This window comes from Anolis sagrei, chromosome 4, assembly GCF_037176765.1.
Source record: "Anolis sagrei isolate rAnoSag1 chromosome 4, rAnoSag1.mat, whole genome shotgun sequence".
Taxonomy (NCBI): domain Eukaryota; kingdom Metazoa; phylum Chordata; class Lepidosauria; order Squamata; family Dactyloidae; genus Anolis; species Anolis sagrei.
In genome coordinates this window covers 125,656,371-125,679,185 of record NC_090024.1, presented here as the reverse complement: position 1 = coordinate 125,679,185, position 22,815 = coordinate 125,656,371, and the positions used below count along the sequence as shown (strand labels likewise).

At 39.6% G+C, this 22,815-nt stretch overlaps 1 protein-coding gene across 7 annotated transcripts in view; it reads left to right on the top strand.

The window, feature by feature from the left end:
- CEP350 (centrosomal protein 350) overlaps window positions 1-22,815 on the top strand; it is a 104,190-nt gene that overhangs the window by 13,704 nt on the left and 67,671 nt on the right. For all 7 annotated transcript variants that reach the window (XM_067467638.1, XM_067467639.1, XM_060774454.2 and 4 more), the window contains 8 exons: window positions 1,446-1,531; window positions 4,348-4,391; window positions 6,501-6,615; window positions 8,966-9,083; window positions 10,476-11,074; window positions 12,913-13,026; window positions 19,894-20,010; window positions 22,192-22,338. In XM_067467638.1, coding sequence (XP_067323739.1) covers window positions 1,459-1,531; window positions 4,348-4,391; window positions 6,501-6,615; window positions 8,966-9,083; window positions 10,476-11,074; window positions 12,913-13,026; window positions 19,894-20,010; window positions 22,192-22,338 — 1,327 coding nt within the window. In that variant the 5' untranslated portion in view covers window positions 1,446-1,458. The remainder of the gene's footprint in view (window positions 1-1,445; window positions 1,532-4,347; window positions 4,392-6,500; window positions 6,616-8,965; window positions 9,084-10,475; window positions 11,075-12,912; window positions 13,027-19,893; window positions 20,011-22,191; window positions 22,339-22,815) is intronic.

The following is a 22,815-nucleotide window of genomic DNA, read 5'->3' as shown; positions in this document are numbered from 1 at the left end:
AAAAAATCCAAAATACCTCTGGTTCCAAGTATTTTGGCTAAGGGATACACAACCTCTAGTAGCAAAGACATTCTGTGAGGGTATCGGGAAACCAAGCCCTGTTTAAGGATAATAATAATAATAATAATAATAATAATAATAATAGTAATAATAATGATCTTTATTTCTGTACCACTCTCTCCCCCAAAGGGGACTAAGGGCAGTTTACACATAAGAAGGCAGTCATTCAATGCCTAAGTAAGTACAAAATGTATCAAAATACACGACAGAGCACAATAATAAAAGTGAGTTTACCATGAAGGATTAAGCATTGAGATAAAAAATATAACAGAATAGTCAGTAAGACATAATTAACTAAAACATAGATAAACATTACAACAAATACCCTCAAAACAGTTTAAAATACAGATTTAGGTTATGAAAAGCAGGAACCTTTCACAGAACTCCAATCCCACTCTTCAAAATAACTTTGCTTCTTGACTTTATTCAGGGACGAATGCTCCAGCCCCATGAGCGCTAATTCACTTGCCCTGTGGATCCCCAATCCCTTTCCTGCATGTTCTGAGTGTCAGTTTCACCTGGGCAAAGGAATGGAGATATCAAAGGGAACAGAAAAACATGCAGACTGGAAGAGAAGGCGGAATCAACTCAGTGAACACCCGCAATGTCACCTAGCATATCTGATTCATCCGCTTCTTTATGAGTGCTACATGTTTCTGTCCCTACCCCCTGTATCTCTCTTCCTTTGCTGAGTGAAACAAACTTTCATGGACCATAGGAGGAAGAAGATGGGATACATCCACAGGGCAAGTGAAGTGGCATGTGGGACTACTCCACTTCATGCATTTCACACCTGACTCTATCTCCTGGAAATGGAAGGGAGAAATCAGATCGAAGAGAAACACATGGTATGGCTACCTCCCTAATAGCTCTCCTGTTTACCTCCTGAGGACAGAGCTTACTGTGGGAATGTCCATGCAGCAGCTTCAAATTTGGGAGGCAGGGCCTGGCCGCACAAGCTCACAAGTAATCAAAACTGTGTGCGTAAACCTTGTAGAAGTAGAGGGATGATTGTAGTACCTTACAATTATTCTGGTTGAAATAAATATCTGTTAATTTTGTCCCAGCATTTTGACTTATTAAGGTCATTTCGAATTTTTATTCTGTTTCTTTGAGGTATTACTCTGCTTCATATGGGTCCATCTGCAGATTTGATATGTGTGCCTCTTATTCCATCATCTAAAGATGCCATAGCTAAGGCCTGTCATATGTACCCACCAGCATAGCCACACAGAGTGGTAGGACATGTAACATAATCTTAAGAGTTTGGGCAGATTTGGGGGAATCTTGATCTAGCCTTTTCTATTAGGGCAACATTATACTCTTTACTTGTTGCACGTTCTTGGATACTCTTGCTTCATTAGATTTCTGTTCTTGTTTTAAAGGTGAAGTGACAAGATGTGGAGCAACAAACCTATTGAGGTGCCTTTACAAAATCCAAGGTCCTCTCAGAATCAGGATTCAATTGGAGGTTTGGATTTATTTTATTATAGCTTTTTTAAAAAATACAGTAAATGCAGCTCTTTAAAATTTGGCTCCATGTGGTTTTGGCTTCTAGTTGCTGTACATGGAACAATGGTTTCCAAATCTGTTCAGTAACATAATTGTCTGCTACTTCAGGACAAAAAGATCAGACAGCAATAGGCAATATTTAAAATTTGAACAAAAATAAGAGAGGGGCTTCTGAAATGTACAGAAACATTGATAAGAATCTGCTTCAACCCCTCTTTTCAAGTTTTCCCCTAGATGTCAAGTATATTACTTCATCCCTCCTAACCTACCACCCATCTTGCATAGCCAGATAGTAGCTGACAGAAGGTCAGAGCAGAGAAGTGAGGATTATAACCTATATATCCTACAGATCATAATGACAATTATCATGCAGGGCTACTGGAAGACACCTGGAAAGTCCCCAAGAGTACCTACTTCAGCTGCACATGGCAGTCTGGTATGCCACTCTTGCCCACATTGATTGTAAAAGTAGGACAATGGTGGAGGAAGCGGTTGACCCATGCTTGCTCACCACTGGCTAATTACAGATGGGATTGGGGTAAGGGAGAGTAGTTGATAGTAGTTGATCCTCTATCACTGGTCAGCTATTACAAGTCTTATTTTCCGGTCCCAATTCAAGGTATAGGTTCTTACCTACAAAGCCCTGAACGGTTTGGGACCCACCTACCTGCGCGACCGCATTTCCTTCTACGAACCCACACAATCTCTTCAATCTTCTGGAGAGGCCCTCCTCTTGCTCCTGCCTCCATCGCAAATGCGACTGGTGGGGACGAGGAAGAGGGCCTTCTCTATAGTGGCCCCTCGGCTCTGGAATTTGCTCCCCAGAGATATTAGTCAAATCCCCGCTCTGGCAATCTTCAGAAAGAGCCTGAAAACTTGGCTATTCCAATGTGTCTTCAGTGATTGATTACTTGATAATCTCTGCCCAAACTCTGCATAAAATGCCCTCAGTAGCACTTTACTCTGTTGTTGTGCAATTAAATCCTACCTCATCTCCTGGAGCCCCTCCCTGATATTTTACACTGCCCTATCTCACAGTGTTTTTAAAATCTGAATCCTTGAATTTGGCCCTGCCCATGGTGATCATTTTTAATGTCGTAATTGAAATGTCGTAATGTTTTGACTATGTATTGTTGCGTCGCTTATATACATTGGTTTTGTATTTTAGGTTATTTTATTTTTTGATTTTCTGTTATGTTTTTCTGTTATGTTGTGTATATTTTATTGATGAGCGTGGCCTCATGTAAGCCGCCCCGAGTCCCCTTGGGGAGATGGTGGTGGGGTGTAAATAAAGTTTTATTATTATTATTATTATTATTATTATTATTATTATTATTACATGGTTGCCCACACCCTCCCTCCAGAATGCCACATGGCCGTTCAGATGGAATAAAGTGGGAGAGAGAAGCAAAGACAGTCATTAGCAACTGGAAAGCTTCCCCAAACTTGGCTCCCCCTTCCCAAAGTCATCGCATTGAGAAAACAGGAAAGAGGTGTTTGTCGGAGAGTGTTTCCCTCCTGTGATATATTTCTTTTTGAATGCCTAAGTAGAAAAATTGGTCCCTTCTGGAGTTTTTTTTTCTGGAGTTTTTTCACAGCCTGCCCTCGAATTCTACATAAGTTTGACTCATACATTAGTATTTATGGCATTCCTTCTTCATTCTGAGATTATATAATTTGAGCCAGCACAGTTCTGTATAACCACATATTGGCTTAATCAGGCTCTATTAATCTGCATTTGTTTGTAATTTTTAAAATAAAGACCAAATTATAAAAGACTTATACAAGGCAGTTATATTTGCCAAAAACATTCCTATGTTTTAAAATGGAAACTACATGTTTATCAGAAACTGGGTTACAGTTATCTTATAGGTAGTTGAAAATAAGTTATTTAAAATCAAAGCTATAGTGACCGTCTTGCAAAAGATCATTGTAATTTCCTGATAACTTCTTAATTATAAGTAAGTGCTATTAGTTATAAGCTGTCATATTTCTATTTAGTAAATTTTATTTCAGTGATTTAGAAAGGATAACTTTATCCATATAAATACCAGAAAATGCCTTTTAATGCCCGCATTTAATCAAGTCTAATGTGCCATTGAATCAAATGTGCACCTCCATTTTCAGAACCCTGAAACCAAAAAGTATTTGCTGCCGAACATAATGTGCAAAAAATGGTCAAAAGTGCCTTCTTTGTAATATGGCCATTACAATTGCTGCCTGCTTAGAATTCCTTCTTTTTTAAAAAACGTATTAGTACATCAAAGCTTCCAGAAATAGAAAAGAAACCATGGTGTACATCTATGCTGTAGAATGCATCTACCTTAACTGCTTTGATTCAATGCTATGAAATCTTTGGGGCTGTAGTTTTACAAGGATTTGAGTCTTCTCTGCCAGAAAATGCTGATACCTCACCAAACAAACTACAAATTCCAGGATTTCATTTCATTGAGTCACAACTATTAAATTAGAGATGGTATCCCTCAAAGAGGAGCTCCAGATGCTTCTGAAGTAGCTTTTGTTTTGGCTCAGCACTAAGATGACTACACGATGCAAATCTAATGCCCACCCTCATTTTGGCAAGGTAATTTAGCCCAAAAAGGTGAGGATTAGATTTAGGTAAATAGGGTAGTTTTTTTAAAAAAATTGTGTATGCAGACTAAAAATCTGTACATTATTGCATGGAGACCAGTTCAGAGATGTTGTTGAGCTGTAAAGAATATTGGTCACAGAATAACTGAACTAACAGGTGGTTGTTTTGAATTCTTCACACAGACTTAACCACAGCAGGGGATGCTTTTTCACAAACCAAGGCAACAGTAAGTATTCAATTATCAGTGCTATATTTGAAAACAAACAGAACCTGCATTCAATCCAGTACTTTTTTTCTAGTTCTTTTTTTATTTTGATATGTGATATAAGTATAAATAGTCAAAAAATGAAAAAAAAATATCTACCACATTTTATATTATTTACATGAAACTCTCTAAAATTAAATACCCAAATTAATTTACTCTCTATCCCTTCTCCCAGACACATACAAATTGTTGCACTAGAGCAGTGGTTCTCAACCTTCCTAATGCCGTGACTCCTTAAAACAATTCCTTATGTTGTGGTGACCCCCAACCATAACATTATTTTCTTTGCTACTTCACAGCTGTAATTTTGCTGCTATTATGAATCATCTTGTAAATATCCGATATGCAGGATATATTTTCATTCATTTGAAACAAATACTCGATACACCCAAATTTGAATACTGGTGGGGTTGAGGGGAGGATTGATTTTGTCATTTGGGAGTTGTAGTTGCTGGGATTTATAGTTCAAAGGGCATTCTGAACTCCACCAAAGATGGAATTGAACTAAACCTGGGACACAGAGCTCCCATGACCAACAGAAAATACTAGAAAAGTTTGGTGGGCATTGATCTTGGGTTTTGGAGTTGTAGTTCACCTACATCCAGAGAGCACAAATGCATCTGGACCAAACTTGGCACGAATACTCAACATGCCCAAATGTGGACACTGGTGGGGTTTGGGGAAGATAGACCTTGACATTTGGGAGTTGTACTTGCTGGGATTTATAGTTCACCTATAATCAAAGAGCATTCTGAACTCCACCAATGACAGAATTGGGCTAAACTTCCCACATGGAACCCCCACAGCCATCAGAAAATACTGACAACCCCTCCCGACCCCCAGGTTGAGAAACACTGCACTAGAGCATTGAGCTTTTATCACAAACCACACTCTGTCCAGATAATCCAGTAAGTAAAAGTTTATTTAGAGAAAAATATATAAAAAGCAAATCTAAAAAGAGGAATCAAAGTTTCTTGCACTGTTTCTCCCTTAATCTAGAGGACATGCTAACTGGGAGATTGGGGTGGGGGAAGCTGCTTCCCCAAAATTATAACTTTTTCAAGATCCACTCTTTTGGAGGGGGGTATTTCCAAGATAGCCTAGATGAGTCCAAAAGCCTTTCGAATTCAGTCTCGAGTCAGTCCACAGATATCCATAAACAATATAGCATAAATTCAAGGCAGGCAACTTATTCCACACATGAAGTAGAAACAGGAACAAACTTATAAACTTGAATACATGGATTCCAAAAATGCAGGACCAAGAACCAAGAGCTGTTCAGCTGAATACAACGTTGCTCTCACAAAGGATTGTACCAGCAGAAACCACTTTAAAGGCCTCAGCCCCTCCAATAACATCATTCCTCACACACCCGCTTCTCTTCTCCTTATCTCCAAACTTCTGGGAAAAGCAAGTCTATATTTGTTGCATCCTCTGCCTCCAAAGTTCCAAGCATCTTGACCTGGACAAACATTTGTCTCCCACATGTCTCTCAGCCTACACTTCTGGCAAATTCTCATGAGAACTGATATCGCTTTCTCCAGTCTCGTGGGAACTGCCAGGAGATTCCAAAACAACTCTTCAGGCTACTTTTATCCTCCTCTGGGCCCTCTGAATTTGTCCCAGCATCCCCTGCCTCATCTTCTGAGCACTCAGCAAAAAAACAAACAAACAAACAAACAAACAAACCCACGATCCAAAGCTAGTTAGTCTTTTATCTTGTAAGGTATGCTTAAAATTTATCCATTACATTCCAGTATTTTATGCCTATTGTATATTGTTAAAGAGGACCAAATATTGGAACATTTTTTTTAATTTTTAAAAACATTTTTAAACATTTTTAATTTAAAAAAATTAGTTGTGCAAGAGATTTTTCTAATAAAATCTTACTTTGAATGGATGCAAACTCTAAAATTATTGGTAGGTGTAATGATATAAATCCAGCTTCAGTTTACATGGGTTTAGTCATCCTGTAATAAACTCACCCAATGTGTAAATTTGTGTTCTGTTTTGTTAATGTATGTGATAAAGATTGTAATATAGTATTTCTCATGTGCATCAAAACTCTAGCTGCAACATATTGCAAACAAATTGGAAGTAACACCTACCAGCACAGCTGTATTGGAGTCTGTCATGGATAGCAGGAAGCCATCTGTCAGTACTACCAGAAAAATAAGTAGGAAAGGTATGTGTGAGGTTATTTTTTTTTATCTTGTTAGAAGCTAATTGAGAATATAGTTATAATGTACAGAAAAACCACAAACAAAGTTAAAAACTTGGCATTATACTAAATTTCCTTTGACCAGAAGCTGGCCACTTCGATTGCCTCTGGTGTCGCTGTAAGAAGGTCCTCCATTGTACATGTGGCAGGGCTCAAACCACATTGTAGTAAGTGGTTTGTGGTTTGCTCTTCGTCACACTCGTATGTTCTGGACTCCACTTTGAAGGCCCATTTCTTTAGTTTGGCTTTGCACCTCATGGTGCCAGAGTACAGTCTGTTCAGTTCCTTCCAAGTCTCCCAGTCTTTTGTGTTCCCAGGATGGAGTTTCTCATTCGGTATCAGTCACTGATTGAGGTTTTGGGTTTTAGCCTGCTACTTTTGGACTCTTGCTTGCTAAGCTGTTCCTGTGAGTGTCTCTGTATATCTTAGGAAGCTATTTCTTGATTTAAGATGTGAGGTTATGAGGGCTGCTCACGAATGAGTTTATGGTACTAAGCACTCTGAATTAGGATACCTTTTGCATATAGGACACACTTTGAGTGCTGGGGAGATGGACTGATTTGATTCATTGGGACAGAGCTTCTGTCAAGTTTTGTCGTACATGGTAGGAGCTCATGGTGCATGGTAGGAGTTTTCTTCATTGTTGTCTCCTTTTCTAAGACTTCTGATAGCCTTACATTTTGCTGGATTAACACTCATTACTGGCCATTCTTCAAATGGCTTGGGGGGGGGGGTGAATTTGCAGCCAATCATATGTTGAAACATATCCCCCATCAGCCTTAGTATAGCAAATAACGGTATGATAGGATCCACATGTTCCTGTTCTTTGTGGTGATGGTTTGTCTGAGAATTGTCTGAGAGACGTGTTTTAATAAAATGCTTATGATTTATATGTGCATGTCTTTTTATACTGCTGTTTGACCATAGAAATTAACTCCAGGATGCTCATAGATAAAATGAAATTAAGTCACAATTAAATTAAAACCATCCAGTTCTGTTGGGCAATGAGTGAGCCTTAGCAGTGGCTCCGCAAGAAACTTTAAACACCTGTGGCTCTCCCGGTGTTTGGGACTCCAACTCCCAGAAGCCATAGCTAGCTTGTCCAATGGCTAAAGTCCAAAATGCCTGGAGGTCCACAGACATTGTGCTTTCATATCTTGTTTAGATTTTGCCAATGAGTTCCTGTGATACCTAAACTGGCACTTCCAACATATCAACATCAAAACTTGAAACTTTATTTAAAACAAACATTTTATTTGCTCTTTATGACTTCTGGAACTTGCTACATAATGCTTAATTTAATGGGGTTTTCTTGGTTTGACACTAAAATTCAGTGATACAAGTACACGATGTGCAGCATATGATGTGTCTGGAAAGTGGGCAGAACTGGTCCCTGGATTTACCAGTTGTCTTCTGTGGCATAAACAGTGAGGACTTTCCAATGATTGGTTCACTGGTTATGGCTATCTTCCTCCATAGTTTAACCCCATTAGTTAAACCAGCATTTAACTGGAGTTAGTTTAAAAGTTAAACCACCAGTTAATTGCTGGTTTAACTTTTAAACTAACACTATAACTCTTTAATTAAATTATATTAAAAAACTATCAAGGAGAAAGTGTAAACACGTTCTTAGGAATAGTACATATTGTTCTGCCTTTTAGATGTGTAGCATTTTTAACTGTTCAAAACTATTTCCTATGAAGATATCAAGCTTTATAATTGAACTGATGGAATGAAAAAAATACCAATTGAAATTGACCTTTCATTGCTGCTGCATTTATAAATACTTTAGAATAATTTTATTCTGGACCATTAAAAGTAAGAAAATGTTTGTTGAAGATAAATTTATCCGATACAAGAAATGTTTTCACAGGGGAATCTGTTCCCCTTGACTACTATTACAGCTTGCTTATTATTAATTTTGTTAATTATTAATTTTGCCCATTTTTGGTCAAAGGATATTTAGCTGCCTTTATATTTTGTCAGTTTTATACTTATTTATGCAATGTTTTTTGACACTAAATAAATAAATAAATATTGTCCAGAGAACCAAAACTCTGACTAAAACATGGTTTCAGTTAACCTTAAAAATAACTAATTTGAAATAAATATATTATATTTGACATTTCTAATATATTGTAGATTTTTAAAGTATGGTGTAATATTCTGATTGTCTTCCCACATATTTCAGAAAGTGTGAATTTGCTTCTTAGGTGTGTTAAAAACAGTTCATTTATAATAGCTGCTACTCTTGAGTGCTAATTTGAACCTTCCAGTGATACTGAGAGGATTTCTTTCTTTCTTTCTGCTTCAGGCTACAGGATTTCCAGTCAAAAGAAGTCCTCACGTAGTCCTCTTCGTGCTACCACATTGGATAGCAATGTGAAAAAATGTGCACATGTTGAATTCCGTGAGCCCCTGGCTTCTTTCAGGTTAGTGGAAAGAAAGTCTCTGGCTTAAAGTTATTGATCTTTTAAAAAATGTTATTTTCTACCCTTTGATCTAAAATAATTCTCAAAGAATTTCCAGCTTTCATTTAGAGGAGAAAATAAGATCATGCTTGCTAGTCATAGGTTAACTAAAAACCCTTCTTCTTTCTATAATAACTCTTGTTTGAATCTTGAGATAAAGAAAGGAGTTTTAAAGGAATCTTCCCTTGAACAAACTGTTGCTGTGGAATTGGAAGTGTGTGGGGGGGGGGGGGGAGGAGAAAATGAAAGGAAGGGAGATAATTGGTTTGCTTAATATTATTATAGTTTGGTTATATCCTGTCGGAGAGCATTGGGATTGAGTACAGGATATATGTCATGAAATTAAACTCTTTTTCCTTGACTGCATAGTAATAAAAGTGTATGTATTTTTCATTAAAACTTTTTCCAACACTTAGTTCTTTAGTACTTTATGAAATGGTAGGATTGGGCTTCAGGAGAATATCTTTTGCCAGCCTTAAGATTTATTTATTTATCTATATCCCACTTTTCTCCTGGAGTGAAGGACATAAATTGGGTTGTTAGGTGTCTTGTGTCCAAATTTGGTGTCAATTCGTCCAGTGGTTTTTGAGTTCTGTTAATCCCACAAACGAACATTACATTTTTATTTATATAGACTAGCCATCCCCTGCCACGCGTTGCTGTGGCCCAGTCTGGTGATCTGGAAAATAAAGTAATGAGAAAGTGTTGGTTTCTAATATATGTAATTTCTTTATGCTTGTGGGTAAATAGTATTTGATTACGTTTTCTTGCCCTGGTGAAGGGAGTTGGACTGGATGGCCTTAAGTATTTTCTGTTGGTCATGGGGGTTCTGTGTGGGAAGTTTGCCCCGATTCTATCGTTCATGGGGTTCAGAATGCTCTCTGAGTGTAGGGGAACTATAAATCACAGTAACTACAACTCCCAAATGTCAAGGTCTATTTCCCCCAAGCTCCATCTGTGTTCTTAGTTGGGCATATGGAATATTCGTGCCAAGTTAGGTCTAGATCCATCATTGTTTGAGTCCATAGTGCTCTCTGGATGTAGGTGTACTACAACTCCAAAATTCAAGATCAATGCCCATCTGTTGGTCATGGGAGAACTGTGTGCCAAGTTTGGTTGAATTCCATTGTTGGTGGGGTTCAGAATGCTCTTTGATTGTAGGTGAACTATAAATCCCAGCAACTACAACTCCTAAATGACAAAATCCATTTTTTGAGTGAAGGACATACATTGGGTTGTTGGGTGTCTTGTGTCCAAATTTGGTGTCAATTCATCCAGTGGTTTTTGAGTTCTGTCAATCCCACAAACAAGCATTACATTTTATTTATATAGATTTTAATTTGTTTCTATTAGACATACTCAGTGGGGCCCATCTTATGAAACCTCTTGCCAACTGGAAGCTAGGTATCTGAAGCATAAAGAAGCTGGAAATAAGGATGAAGGAGCAAGTTATATGGACTATGAAAAAAGCGAATCAGATTTGCAGAGCCGAGATTTCAGAAGCCTGTCCTCTTCAGAGGAAACTATTGTTCGATACTTGAATGACCGACCAGCAATTGATGCCTTGCAATCTTCAGATGTTTTTGTAAAATCTGTAACTCCTACAAGATCAGAGGAGGAAAGGACTGAAGGATCCCGAGGAGATGACTACATCAAAATGTCTTTGAGTATTACTCAGGAAACTGAACTAAAAAATTTACCGTTGGTAGAGTCTTCAGCTTCTTCTGCCAGTACCTCCAGTGCCCACAGACTAGATATTTTGAAGCAACATCAGCATGATGCTAAACTGGAAAAGCTGAAAGAACGGATAAGAAAGCAGTGGGACCACCCAGAAGATAGAGGGCATCATTTGGATTACACAGATCATCCCATAAGTACACTAGTTTCTGATAATACAGTGACTCCTAAAATCAGAAAAGTAGCAGCTGCACCTCCTGCTCCTTCGTATAAAGGTACATACATTGGTGTTTAATTCATGGCAGAAACCAAGACTGTTTGCGACAAACTTGTTGAGAATGCTGCCTAAACCAGACATATTTTAAGGAAGGGGTTTAATTCTTTCTGATCCATCCTTCAAGTCTTTACTGCATTTTCTATCAATGTCATTGTTATTTAGCTATCTTCTGAATTTATCCTTACTCATATGCAATCTAAGGGTTATTTCAATCCTTCTGTTATTAAAAATGTCATCAGAAGCACTTTAACTACTTGTTAGGTTGCTCTCCCTTCATTTCTTTTAAAACCCTCCTATCTGATACATCCTACCTCTGTTCATGCCCAGCAATTTAAAAAAAATTAAATTATTACATTTGGCCCGGCCATAGGTTTTTAAATCCTTATGTGTGAGTTATATTACATGTGAGTTATATTAATTGTTTTGTTTTTGCTTTTTGTTTTGTTTTGTTTTATTGATGTGTTGTCGGGCTTGGCGTCATGTAAGCCACTCCGAGTCCCCTTGGGGAGATGGTGGCGGGGTATAAATAAAGTATTATTATTATTATTATTATTATTATTTTATACAGCTATGTGGAAGGGACCTCAGATAACCCGGTTCAAAGATGGTGGTGGGGTATAAATAATAGTAATAATAATTATAATTATAATTATTATTATTATTACAAGCATTTGGCTTTTGTTTGGGATTTTGTAAAATATTGTTGATCATATGATGATTATGGCAGCATAAAATTCTACCAGTGAATTTTTTTTTCTGATAACACTATTATCAAATAAATATTGTGTGAAATGTCTGTCATCATGTGGGCAGCACATACATAATGCATGGATTTAATTTCAGCATTTCTGTAGGCATTGATCAGAATGAATTCTGAACCTACTCTATATTTACCCTTTCTGTCATTTAGGGTTTTTTATAATCTCACTCCCATAGTCTTCTGGTACACAATTCTGTATCACGATACGAGGGGTATTTTTAAAGTAAGGTCCGTTGGAACATAAGTACACAACGAAAGTTTATTTCAAAAAAGTAAATTTATTTTCAGAAAGTACATACTTCACTCTATTTTTCGACATAGTTGCCAAGTTTGTTCAAACACTTATCATACCTCTGAACCAATTTTAAAATACCCTCTTCATAAATCCTCGCTTCAACTGAAGCCACCAAATCGTCTGTAATCAAAGAAGGGCGAACGGAGCTGTCCTCATCATGGACGTTGTCACGGCCATCTTTGAATTGTCGTACCCACTTACGCACTTTATTTTCACTCATAGCAGTATCACCGTACACTTCACAAATCTGTCGATGAATTTCTGCAGCAGGCAGGTTCCTTGCTGACAAAAACCGTATCACTGAGCAAAACTCACATGCGGCGGATGAGTTGATAGTCTTAAACATTTTTAAAGCACAGAACAGAACCGTACAGGTTAGCTACAGAGCGGAAACTGAGCACAGTTGTTCCCGAGGCATGCCGGTACATGACGCAAGCACTCGTTGCGGTATGCGCGCGAACTACTAGTGTCTACAACAAAACGGACATTACTTAAAAAATACCCCTCGTACATCTACCTCATATGCACAGATTTGGGACCTGAATTTCTTTAAGTTAGAAATATATTAAATGCCTAAAACAGATTTTGTTCACATAAACTTGACTAAGTGTGGGATTGTGAGCTGCCTTGAGTCCCCATGGAGAGAATTATTAATATTATTATTAATTATTAATTATTAATATTATTAATAAAGTTAATAATAAAAATAGTAGTAATGTACTGACTACCTATGTTAACTAATTGAAGTAAACGTTTCTAAATACAATTATATTACTGTTAGGTTTCAATCCATCTGAAGCCAAGATTCGTACTCCTGATGGAAAAATATGGCGTGAAGAGGAATTTCTCAATCTCAGTAGAGAGTTATGTCGAGACTTAGAACTCCAGTTGACAGGTGAGTACTAGGCTGATCTTTCAAAAATTTGCATGCAAATCACAAAGTGATCATACGTTTAATATTATTTATGTATTTATTATTTGACTTGTAATTATTTAACAGTTCATAATTTACAGTTCTGTTTCCCAGGCTGGTGCAGAGGAAGTATCTTTTAGTTCAGCTGTCACTCTTTTCTGTTTTTTAGCAGTCTTTTTATGTATGTTCTGATGTACAAGCATTGGGAACATACATCTCAGGGACCTGGATAAAGAGATTATTACTATTTCATTTGCTTTCTATTGAATGTGATCATCATTTCATGTGTCTTATAAGGATTCAGATGCTACCAGAAGGATTCTTTATGAACTCTGGTGAAACCTATGGATGTTGCCTTCCCATTGTTGCATGGGTTACTAGTGGAGACTTAAGTTTCCCTGCGTGGCTATGCTGTGAATGCGCACTAATGGTATCTCTCTGCGCATGCGCAGCTTAGCTCGGAATTCTACAGTTAAAAATTCAAAAGGACGGCGGTTGGCCCCGCGCACACTCCCCATGGCACTATAAATAGCCCGCGGAAGGCTAACCGCCTCAGTTCTCTTCATCCGCGCTAGACGCAAACAGCTCGGTTTTGAAAAGAAAATTTTTTCCGCTTCTATTGAAGCTTTGGTCCGGAAGTTCTGAAAAAGATGTCTCAAACGAAGGGCTTCAAGCGGTGTACCGCCTGTCCTTCGAATATCCCGGATAATGATGCTCATACTTTATGCATTGCGTGCCTGGGTGAGGGGCATCTGGCGCAAAGCTGTGTCATTTGCCAGGCATTTACTCCCCAGACCCGTAAAAATAGGGAGATTAGACTGAAAGCGGCTCTTTACGAGCGCGCCCTCCTCCCTCCCAAAGAAGACCGCCACATATGGCGGAATCAGCCGGCAAATTGTTAGCTACTGCAACGGCTATACGACGTCATGCCTGGCTCCGGGCCTCCTCGTTATCTGAGGACAGCTGTTCCTTGGCCGAGGACCTCCCAATGACAGAGGAGGGCCTATTTGACCCCTCAACAGACGAGAGGATAAAACATTCCAGGGAGGTTCTACAGGCAGCCAAATATGATAATCCATGGCAGCCTGGATTTCAGCAGAGGCAGCGTTGGCAACAGCCAACAGGCACTTATCGTAAAGGTTACTTTGATGGTTATAAAAATAGTACTGGGTTTAAGACTTCAAACAGTAAATTCCAACCCAATAGGAGGCAGAACTACAATGCCAAGGCTAGATATCAGCCTTATAACAGCAAGGCTAGAACCGGAGGCAATCAGAAGCGTCGTCTTTGATGTTCCCTCTGTAATTGGGCTTCAAGGGAACTCACTTTTGTCTAGGTCAGGAGTTCCGTTATTCACGGCCCCGCCACAACCAGTTATGTTTTTTGACAGGCTAAGGCCGTTTAGTCACGTTTGGAGTTCAATAACTACTGATAAGTGGGTTCTTCGTGTTATTAGTGAGGGCTATGCAATGGAGTTTGTAACCTTGCCCCCGTTGGGCAATTTAAAGTCCACCCCGGAGTCTCCTCCCTTGCTGGAGGAAGTTTCTAAGTTGTTGGAGAAAGGGGCCATATCCCCGCTTGACCCTAGTGATATTCCAAGTTGTTTTTTCTCTAGGTATTTTTTGATTAAAAAGAGGGGAGGGGGCCTGCGGCCTATTCTTGATTTAAGGGAAGTTAACAAGTTTATTTTTTCGCAAAGGTTTCGCATGGTGTCTTTGTCATTGATTCTACCACTGCTTAATAAAAATGCCTGGTTCGCTACCATTGATTTAAAAGATGCTTATTTCCACATATCAATGGCAGAACACCACAGGAAATACCTTTCCTTTATGGTTGGCAAGCGGGCTTTCTGCTTTAATGTTCTTCCTTTCGGCTTGACAACGGCCCCTAGGGTTTTTACGAAGTGTATGGCTGTTATTGCAGCCTACCTTCGAACTCAGGGTGTGACTATTTACCCATACATAGACGACTGGCTGTTGGTGGGTAATACTTACGAGGGACTGAGAATGCACATCAAGACCACACTCTCTCTTCTCCAGTCCCTAGGTCTGGTTGTCAATGCAGAGAAATCACACCTGTTGCCGAGTCGCAGAATCCAGTTCATCGGAGCAGTGCTGGATTCACAGCGCCAACGGGCCTTTTTGCCGGAGGACCGCTTTGCGGCTCTACAATCCCTAATAGTACAAGTCATTCGGGCGACCCGTGTGTCGGTGAAGGAAGTGCAGACGCTGCTCGGCCATATGGCCTCGATGACTACCGTCACGCCGTATGCCAGGCTTCGTCTCAGGCCACTGCAGGCTTGGTTTTTGTCGGCCCACAGAGTTGGGGTAGACAAGCCTTATACAAAATTGGACATGCCTTCTATGGTAAAGCAATCCCTCAGTTGGTGGACAGACCCTTCAAATGTTTTGGCAGGCCACCCCTTTCAACTCCCCGAACCATCCAGGGTCATTACCACGGATTCCTCCATGCATGGTTGGGGGGCGCATTTCGAGGGACTTACAGCCCAAGGTGTATGGTCCCCCAAAGAAGCCCTGCACCATATCAATGTGCTAGAGCTTATGGCAGTGGAGAAGGCCCTAAAGTCTTTCGAGCAAGCAATGTTGGGTCAGGTGGTGCAGGTGGTAACAGACAACACCACAACTATGTATTATATAAACAAGCAGGGGGGTACCAGGTCACAACCACTGTTGGATCGGACATTGCACATTTGGGAGTGGTGTGTAGCCAGGGGCATCCACCTAGTGGCGGTTCACCTGCCAGGGGAGGAGAATGTACTAGCAGATGTGCTCAGCAGGTCCCCTCTATCAACCCACGAATGGTCCCTCAATCGGGAGGAACTGGATCTAGTCTTCGATGCATGGGGAACACCAACAGTAGATCTCTTCGCATCCAAGGAGAACGCGAAGTGTCCCCAATATTGTGCACGCAGGCGTCCAAATTACAATCAGGGATGTCTGGGGGACGCCTTTCTTCTGGGGTGGACAGGGGATTACCTATATGCATTTCCCCCGTTCCCCCTGTTACTCAAGGTAATCACGAAGCTACGAAGAGACAAGAGCAACTGCATTCTGATCGCGCCGTGGTGGCCTCGGCAACCATGGTTTGCGGCTCTTCTAGAGATGTCACAGGGAGTGTACAGACGCCTACCGACCAGAGCGGACCTCCTGACAACACAGGACGGGGAAGTGCTCTACCCCGATGTCCACACATTGAAACTGACAGCTTGGAGGATACTACTCAGGGTTTAGCCGACAAGCTGTCTGAGAAAGTTAGAGAAATTTTGGATGCAGCTCATAAACCATCCACCAGGCGCTCTTATACATACAAGGTGAAGCGCTTCCTAGAATTTTTGAAATCGCGAGGGAAAGATCCAGTTACAGCGCCAGTTACAGAGGTATTGGAGTTCCTTGGTACTCTAATGGACTCAGGATATACTTTGTCATCAGTAAAGTGCTACCTGGCCGCGTTGTCGTGGCATAGGAGGAAGCAGGGCCTACCATCTCTTTTTTCAGACTATTATGTCAAGCTTTTCCTGAAGGGGATGGGGAACATGAGGCCAGCAGTTAACCCTGTCGCCCCGTCGTGGTGTTTGGAATTAGTGCTGGAGTCTCTTCAGGGCCCTCCTTATGAACCATTGGCTACGTGCCAGATGTCGTACTTGACCTGGAAAGTCTCCTTCCTGGTTGCCATCACGTCAGCAAGGCGAGTTAGCGAACTGTGTGCACTACGGGTGGACCCACCTTATCTCCGTATCCATAAAGATAAGGTGGTTCTCCGCACAGACATCTCGTTCCTGCCCAAGGTGACATCTAACTTCCACATGTCTCAGGAACTCGTGCTACCAGCCTTCTTCCAGGAGCCTTCCACACCACTAGAGCAAAGGCTCCATCTGCTAGATGTACGTAGAGCCATTGCATTTTACCTTGAACGGACTAAGGACATAAGGAAAACTCCGAGACTGTTCATAAAATATCGTCAAGACTCATTGGGTCTTCCCGTATCCTCACAACGTTTGTCGGCTTGGCTTGTATCAGTTATCAAGTTGGCATATCAGAGATCGGGACGGGAACTCCCGCTTGGGGTCAGAGGCCATTCGACGAGGGCACAATCCGCATCTGCGGCATTTATGAAGGGTGTACCATTGGAAGCAATCTGTCGTGCAGCCACGTGGTCTACACCGATGACTTTTGTGACACATTACAAGCTAGACTTGACATCGAAGAAGGATGCTTCCTTCGGTCGAGCTGTGCTTTTTTCTGCGGTGGCATGACGCCCACCGGCCACGGTGAGTAGCTTGCTAGTCTACTACCATTAGTGCGCATTCACAGCATAGCCACGCAGGGAAAATGAAAGGTTGCTTACCTGTAACCGTAGTTTCCCTAGTGGTATGCTGTGAATCCGCACGGCCCCGCCCATCCTCCCCGCAGTTTGTCATGCCTCCTCTTTGAGCAGTTTCTGCGGCCGAAGAGAACTGAGGCGGTTAGCCTTCCGCGGGCTATTTATAGTGCCATGGGGAGTGTGCGCGGGGCCAACCGCCGTCCTTTTGAATTTTTAACTGTAGAATTCCGAGCTAAGCTGCGCATGCGCAGAGAGATACCATTAGTGCGGATTCACAGCATACCACTAGGGAAACTACGGTTACAGGTAAGCAACCTTTCATTTTTGCCAGTTGGCTTTTTGGCGTATATCTTCCCACCCACATCTTCTTTTCTAGGGTTCCTTTCAAAGGACTGCAAGAGACATCAGAGTATCTGATATACCTTTTCAACTGCACAACCTGCAATTCTCAGAAATGTCTACACTTGTGATGTTTCAAGGCAGCCTTTCTCCCCAAATTTTTGAGGAATTACCTGCAAGGCAGGCACTGAGGAAATACTTATATATTTTAGTATAAGCCTAGTTTTTCAGCCCTTTTTTAGGCTAAACAAGTTCCCCTCGGCTTATACTCGAGTCAGGGTTATTTATTGCTTTACTCTGTTATTATTATTACATTTATTATTTTTCTCTATTATTATTACATTTATTATTTCATTCTATTATTGTTATTATTACATTTCCATTATTTTACTCTAATATTATTATTTTATTACACTTATTATTTTATTCTATTTATTATATTTGGAAGGATACCTAAGCACATTCACATTTAAGAAGGTCAGAATACTGCTTTAATCAAAGTTAGACAGTCTTCTCTTAAATTACAGTTTTATGTAAATATTCAAAATCATTCAACCTACTGATGCCTAAATTAATGTGGTTGTATTGGTATCTATTTTTATTTTGAAATTTACCAGTAGCTGCTGCATTTTCCACCCTCGGCTTATACTCGAGTCAACCCGTTTTCCATTTTTTTGTGGGAAAATTAGGTACCTCGGCTTATATTTGTGTCGGCTTACACTCGGGTATATATGGCAGGTTGCCCAGGAGCTGGTAGCTTTCTGCCTGAATCCTGATGGAGATGGCTTTCTGTGCTTTCTTGTGCATCCCAGAAAAAATATACTGTTACACCAACATAGTGTATAATAGGATTATAGCCATAATGTAATAAAAGTGTTTTAATGTGCCTGTGTATAGTTCATTTTTTTGGGGGGGGGGGTGCTGTTTCAGAAAATTATTTATTTATTTATTTACGGCATTCATATGCTGCCCTTCTCACCCCGAAGGGGACTCAGAGCGGCTTACAATATATATTTTCATACAGTATATTATATTATTAGTATAGTACAATATCAGTATTATATATTACTATATTGCACTATACCATTATATTGTAATATTATTAGTAATATAACATGTAATGTAAATATATAGTTATAATTATAATATTGTATTATTATTACTAGTATTATATTACATTATAATATTATAAATATTATATGTATATACAATATACTATATGATATTGTTAGTAAAGACAAGATGGAAATGTCTTCTGCTCATTAACTAATTAACTTACTTAACAAAACTTGTATTGGATTGACCACATCAGCTCTAGTTTCTTAGATATGGCTATCATGGTTTTCTGTGGCAAGCAGATTGCAACTGGCAGATTGCATATGTTCTGTATCTGAAAAACCAGAGCCAATAGGGAAAAAAGTGGTACCATTTTTGAAATCAGCATCTCATATATTCCCAGAACCAGGGCTAACATTTGAGGCATCAAAATGTGTATGGGCTATTGTAATAATCCAGCCGTACCATCCTAGAATGATCCTTCTTGGTAAGACCAATTTCTCATTTTGCTTTTGCTGTTTTTGTGAGGAGGGGCCTGCAGTATTGCTTCCTCTTTTCAAACATTTGGCCTAAAGTGAGCCCAGATATTTAAGGAGGCATCCAGACCACACTCGATTTACAGGGATCTGAAAAGTTAGATTGCTATCTAATTTAAACATGCCATTGGTGAACTTATGAACATGCTTTCCTAATTATTTCCTCTATCTATCTGCATTCATAAGTTTTTCAGCATGTGTCCAATCTCAAACTGAGTGATAGAACTAAAGAAAAGACATCGTTCCATGGCACTAAGGCAAAGTTATTGGTCACATGAATATTACCTTTTCTAAGCAATGGACAGACTTTAAATTCCTGTGGGATAGCTACTTTTCATCGGAGTTCTGTTTTCAGCTTCCCCATACATTTTTAAAAAGAAAAAAAATGGTAGTTTTAATAATTCACATCTCATAACAGTTAATTTTATTTTGAAAGCAAAATTCTGATAGACGAGAGATTATAGTCTGGTCTACCAGGAATTAACTAATGATAGATTTACGATAGCACAGATGTTAAACCAAGGCCTTGTGTATTAATCTGGTTGTGTTACTAGTTTCTCTCTCATCTTTTTTTCAGAAGAAGATGTGGCTGTAAAAGAGACTCCTGTTGAAAAAAGCAAGGAGAGAAAAACAACCAAGCCAGTACGCAAAATTCAGAAAGTGAATCAACATCAAAATCCTGATTCTAAACAAGGTGCATACGATGTTTACATTTACATGCAAATGTTGGCCTGTGCTCTTGAAATAATGTTCACATTATTATTTTTCTCATACCAATAACATATCCTTATCCTCAAGATTAAGGGCAAGATAATAGCTCTACTCGCTTATTTATTTGCCATGCGTTTGGTAAAATTTCTCACAACTTACTTAACAAAACCACAATAAAATATATTAAAAGCAATAAAAAGAAACAAAACACAACCAGTGAAGCATTAGACTACCAGATAAAAAGTAGTGAAGTATGTCATTGTAATGATCTCAGTACAGCAATGCACTGAAACACATCTTCTTGTCTAAAAGCTAATTTATTAAACACAAATAAAAAAATATTTACACTAGAAGCTAAGCAGAACAAAGGCTTGCTTCCATCTCTCGCGGCAGCTACATGGTTCTTCAACACGTTGTTATCTATATTTAGGCACCTCCTTACATTCCATAGTGACGTGATGACGTAAGACACTCCACAGTGTACATAGCTCTCCATACTAAGATTTACGACTCTAGGAATGCCGTTCCTCCTTCAAGTTACCCCTTTCCACACAGGAATTACAACTCGGCACATAGCATTATATAGCATCACATTTCTAAGCACGCAAACACTAACTTTGAAAACTACAATACACTTAATCAAAACACTCACATACATTCTGACAAAGTACAATATCTTCCATTGCTGTTATTTATTTGTCGTGTCAGGGCAACGAGTCAATTATATTACATTTCTAACAGAAACAAAGCAAACAAACAGATAAAATATAAAATTTGTGAGTTTGGTAGTTGATTAAATGTCCTTTGACCAGTAGCTGGCCACTTGGAGTGCTTCTCGTGTTGCTGCAAGAAGGTGCATGTGGCAGGGCTCAGGTTGCATTGCAGCATGCGATCAGTGGTTTGCTCCTCTCCACACTCGCATGTCGTGGATTCCACTCTGTAGCCCCATTTCTTGAGGTTGGCTCTGCATCTTGTGGTGCCAGAGCGCAGTCTGTTCAGCGCCTTCCAAGTTGCCCAGTCTTCTGTGTGTCCAGGGGGGAGTCTCTCATTTGGTATCAGCCATTGGTTGAGGTTCTGGATTTGAGCCTGCCACTTTTGGACTGTCGCTTGCTGAGGTGTCTCTATAGATCTTAAAAACCTATTGCTGTTGAGAATATAAGACTCGTTTACAGATGGAAGTAATCTGATAGAGGAATCAGGTCTCATAAGGTTAGAATGATAGGACTCTGGTTAAGAGTTTGATAGTATCATACTCTACACCCTTCACATTCCCCGTGTTCCCTCTGAACTTTGCTGCAGTCCTTACAATCATCAGAAAGAAGATGGATTTTCCCATCAAATTTGTATCGTTGCCATCAATTGATGTAACTGAGAAAAAGCTGTTTCATTGCAATATAATTTTGGTGTAGCTTGGTCTGGAATAGGCAGTTAAGATTTGTCAGTTTTATTTTAGCTGGTGGAGATGAAAACAGTTAAATCTATTTTGTAGACAAGCCACCTGCATTTTGACTCTACTTGCAGATCTTATCATAAGGACTGGTCCGATGCGTGGCTGCATTTCAGAACTTACCACTTTACCAGTGGGGAGAAAAAGTGTCTGACACGCTGTTTTCTAGCAGCTTACTCTAGGACCCTTCTACATCCAGATTATCAAATTAAATAATCCACACTATCTGCTTTGGATTATATTTATTTATTTATTTATCGTGTCATCAGCAACCATACCATTGGATTATATTTGGATTATATGAGACTACACTGCCATATAATCCAGTTAAAAGCAGATAATCTGGCTTTTATGTGGCAGTGTAGAAAGAGCCCTAGACAAACCTAGTGGTGGGGTTTGAAACTCATTGAGAGAAAGCAGAAGAACAAGAAAGTCCCCTCCAACATTAAGTGGCATTGAAAGTAAGTATTGCCAGCACTGATTCAAAAGAAATGTCATGCTTGGAAGGGCATGATTTTGGAGGAACAGATGATGCAGTTGTTGTATCTACCACTTGAGGCTTGATAATATGGCCAACTCTATTTGAAATGCCATTTCACCCTGGGTGTTGTCTAACACACCATTGTCTCCTGAAAGTTTACATAAGTGAAACTTCACATTATTAATGGCCTTTTCAACCAGCATTTCACAACATATATTTGTTGGTTATTTGTTTAGGTGGCGCTAATACAATAAGTACATCCTCCTGGCGGGATGGGCAGAGATTGGCGAAGAAGATATTGGGTCCAGTTCCAAAAATAGAACAGCCTCACAAGCAGCTGTCATCTAATGACAAAATGGGGAAAGATAGATCCACGAAATCTGGTAAACCAAACTATGTAGGAACACACTGTTTCTATTTAAATGTTGTTTAGAATGCTGTTTAGATCTTATGATATAAAAATGGCTTCTTTATTTTCCTGCAATTTATTAATTTGGGGAAATTTCCAAGTTTAAAAGGAAAGAATCCATCCTATGATAACTTAAAAAGAAGTACCAGTACCCCCCCTCCCCCCGGGCCATGGTGCTTCTGGCCTTTTTAAATGCCTTGACGGGGAAATTGAGGATGGGGGGGGGGAGTTGTCTACCCGAGGAGACATTGGTACTTTCCACTTACTGCAGAATGGCCATCATGTTATCTGTTGATCATGTCAAAATCCATACCCTATATCAATGATGGGCAATCTTTTGAGCTTGGTGTGTCAATACTTGCCAAAAAAATGAGCATAACTCGGGTGGGGTGTCACTTTGAGAAAAAAACATAATTTCATGATATTTATAGTTTAATAACAAAAATATATT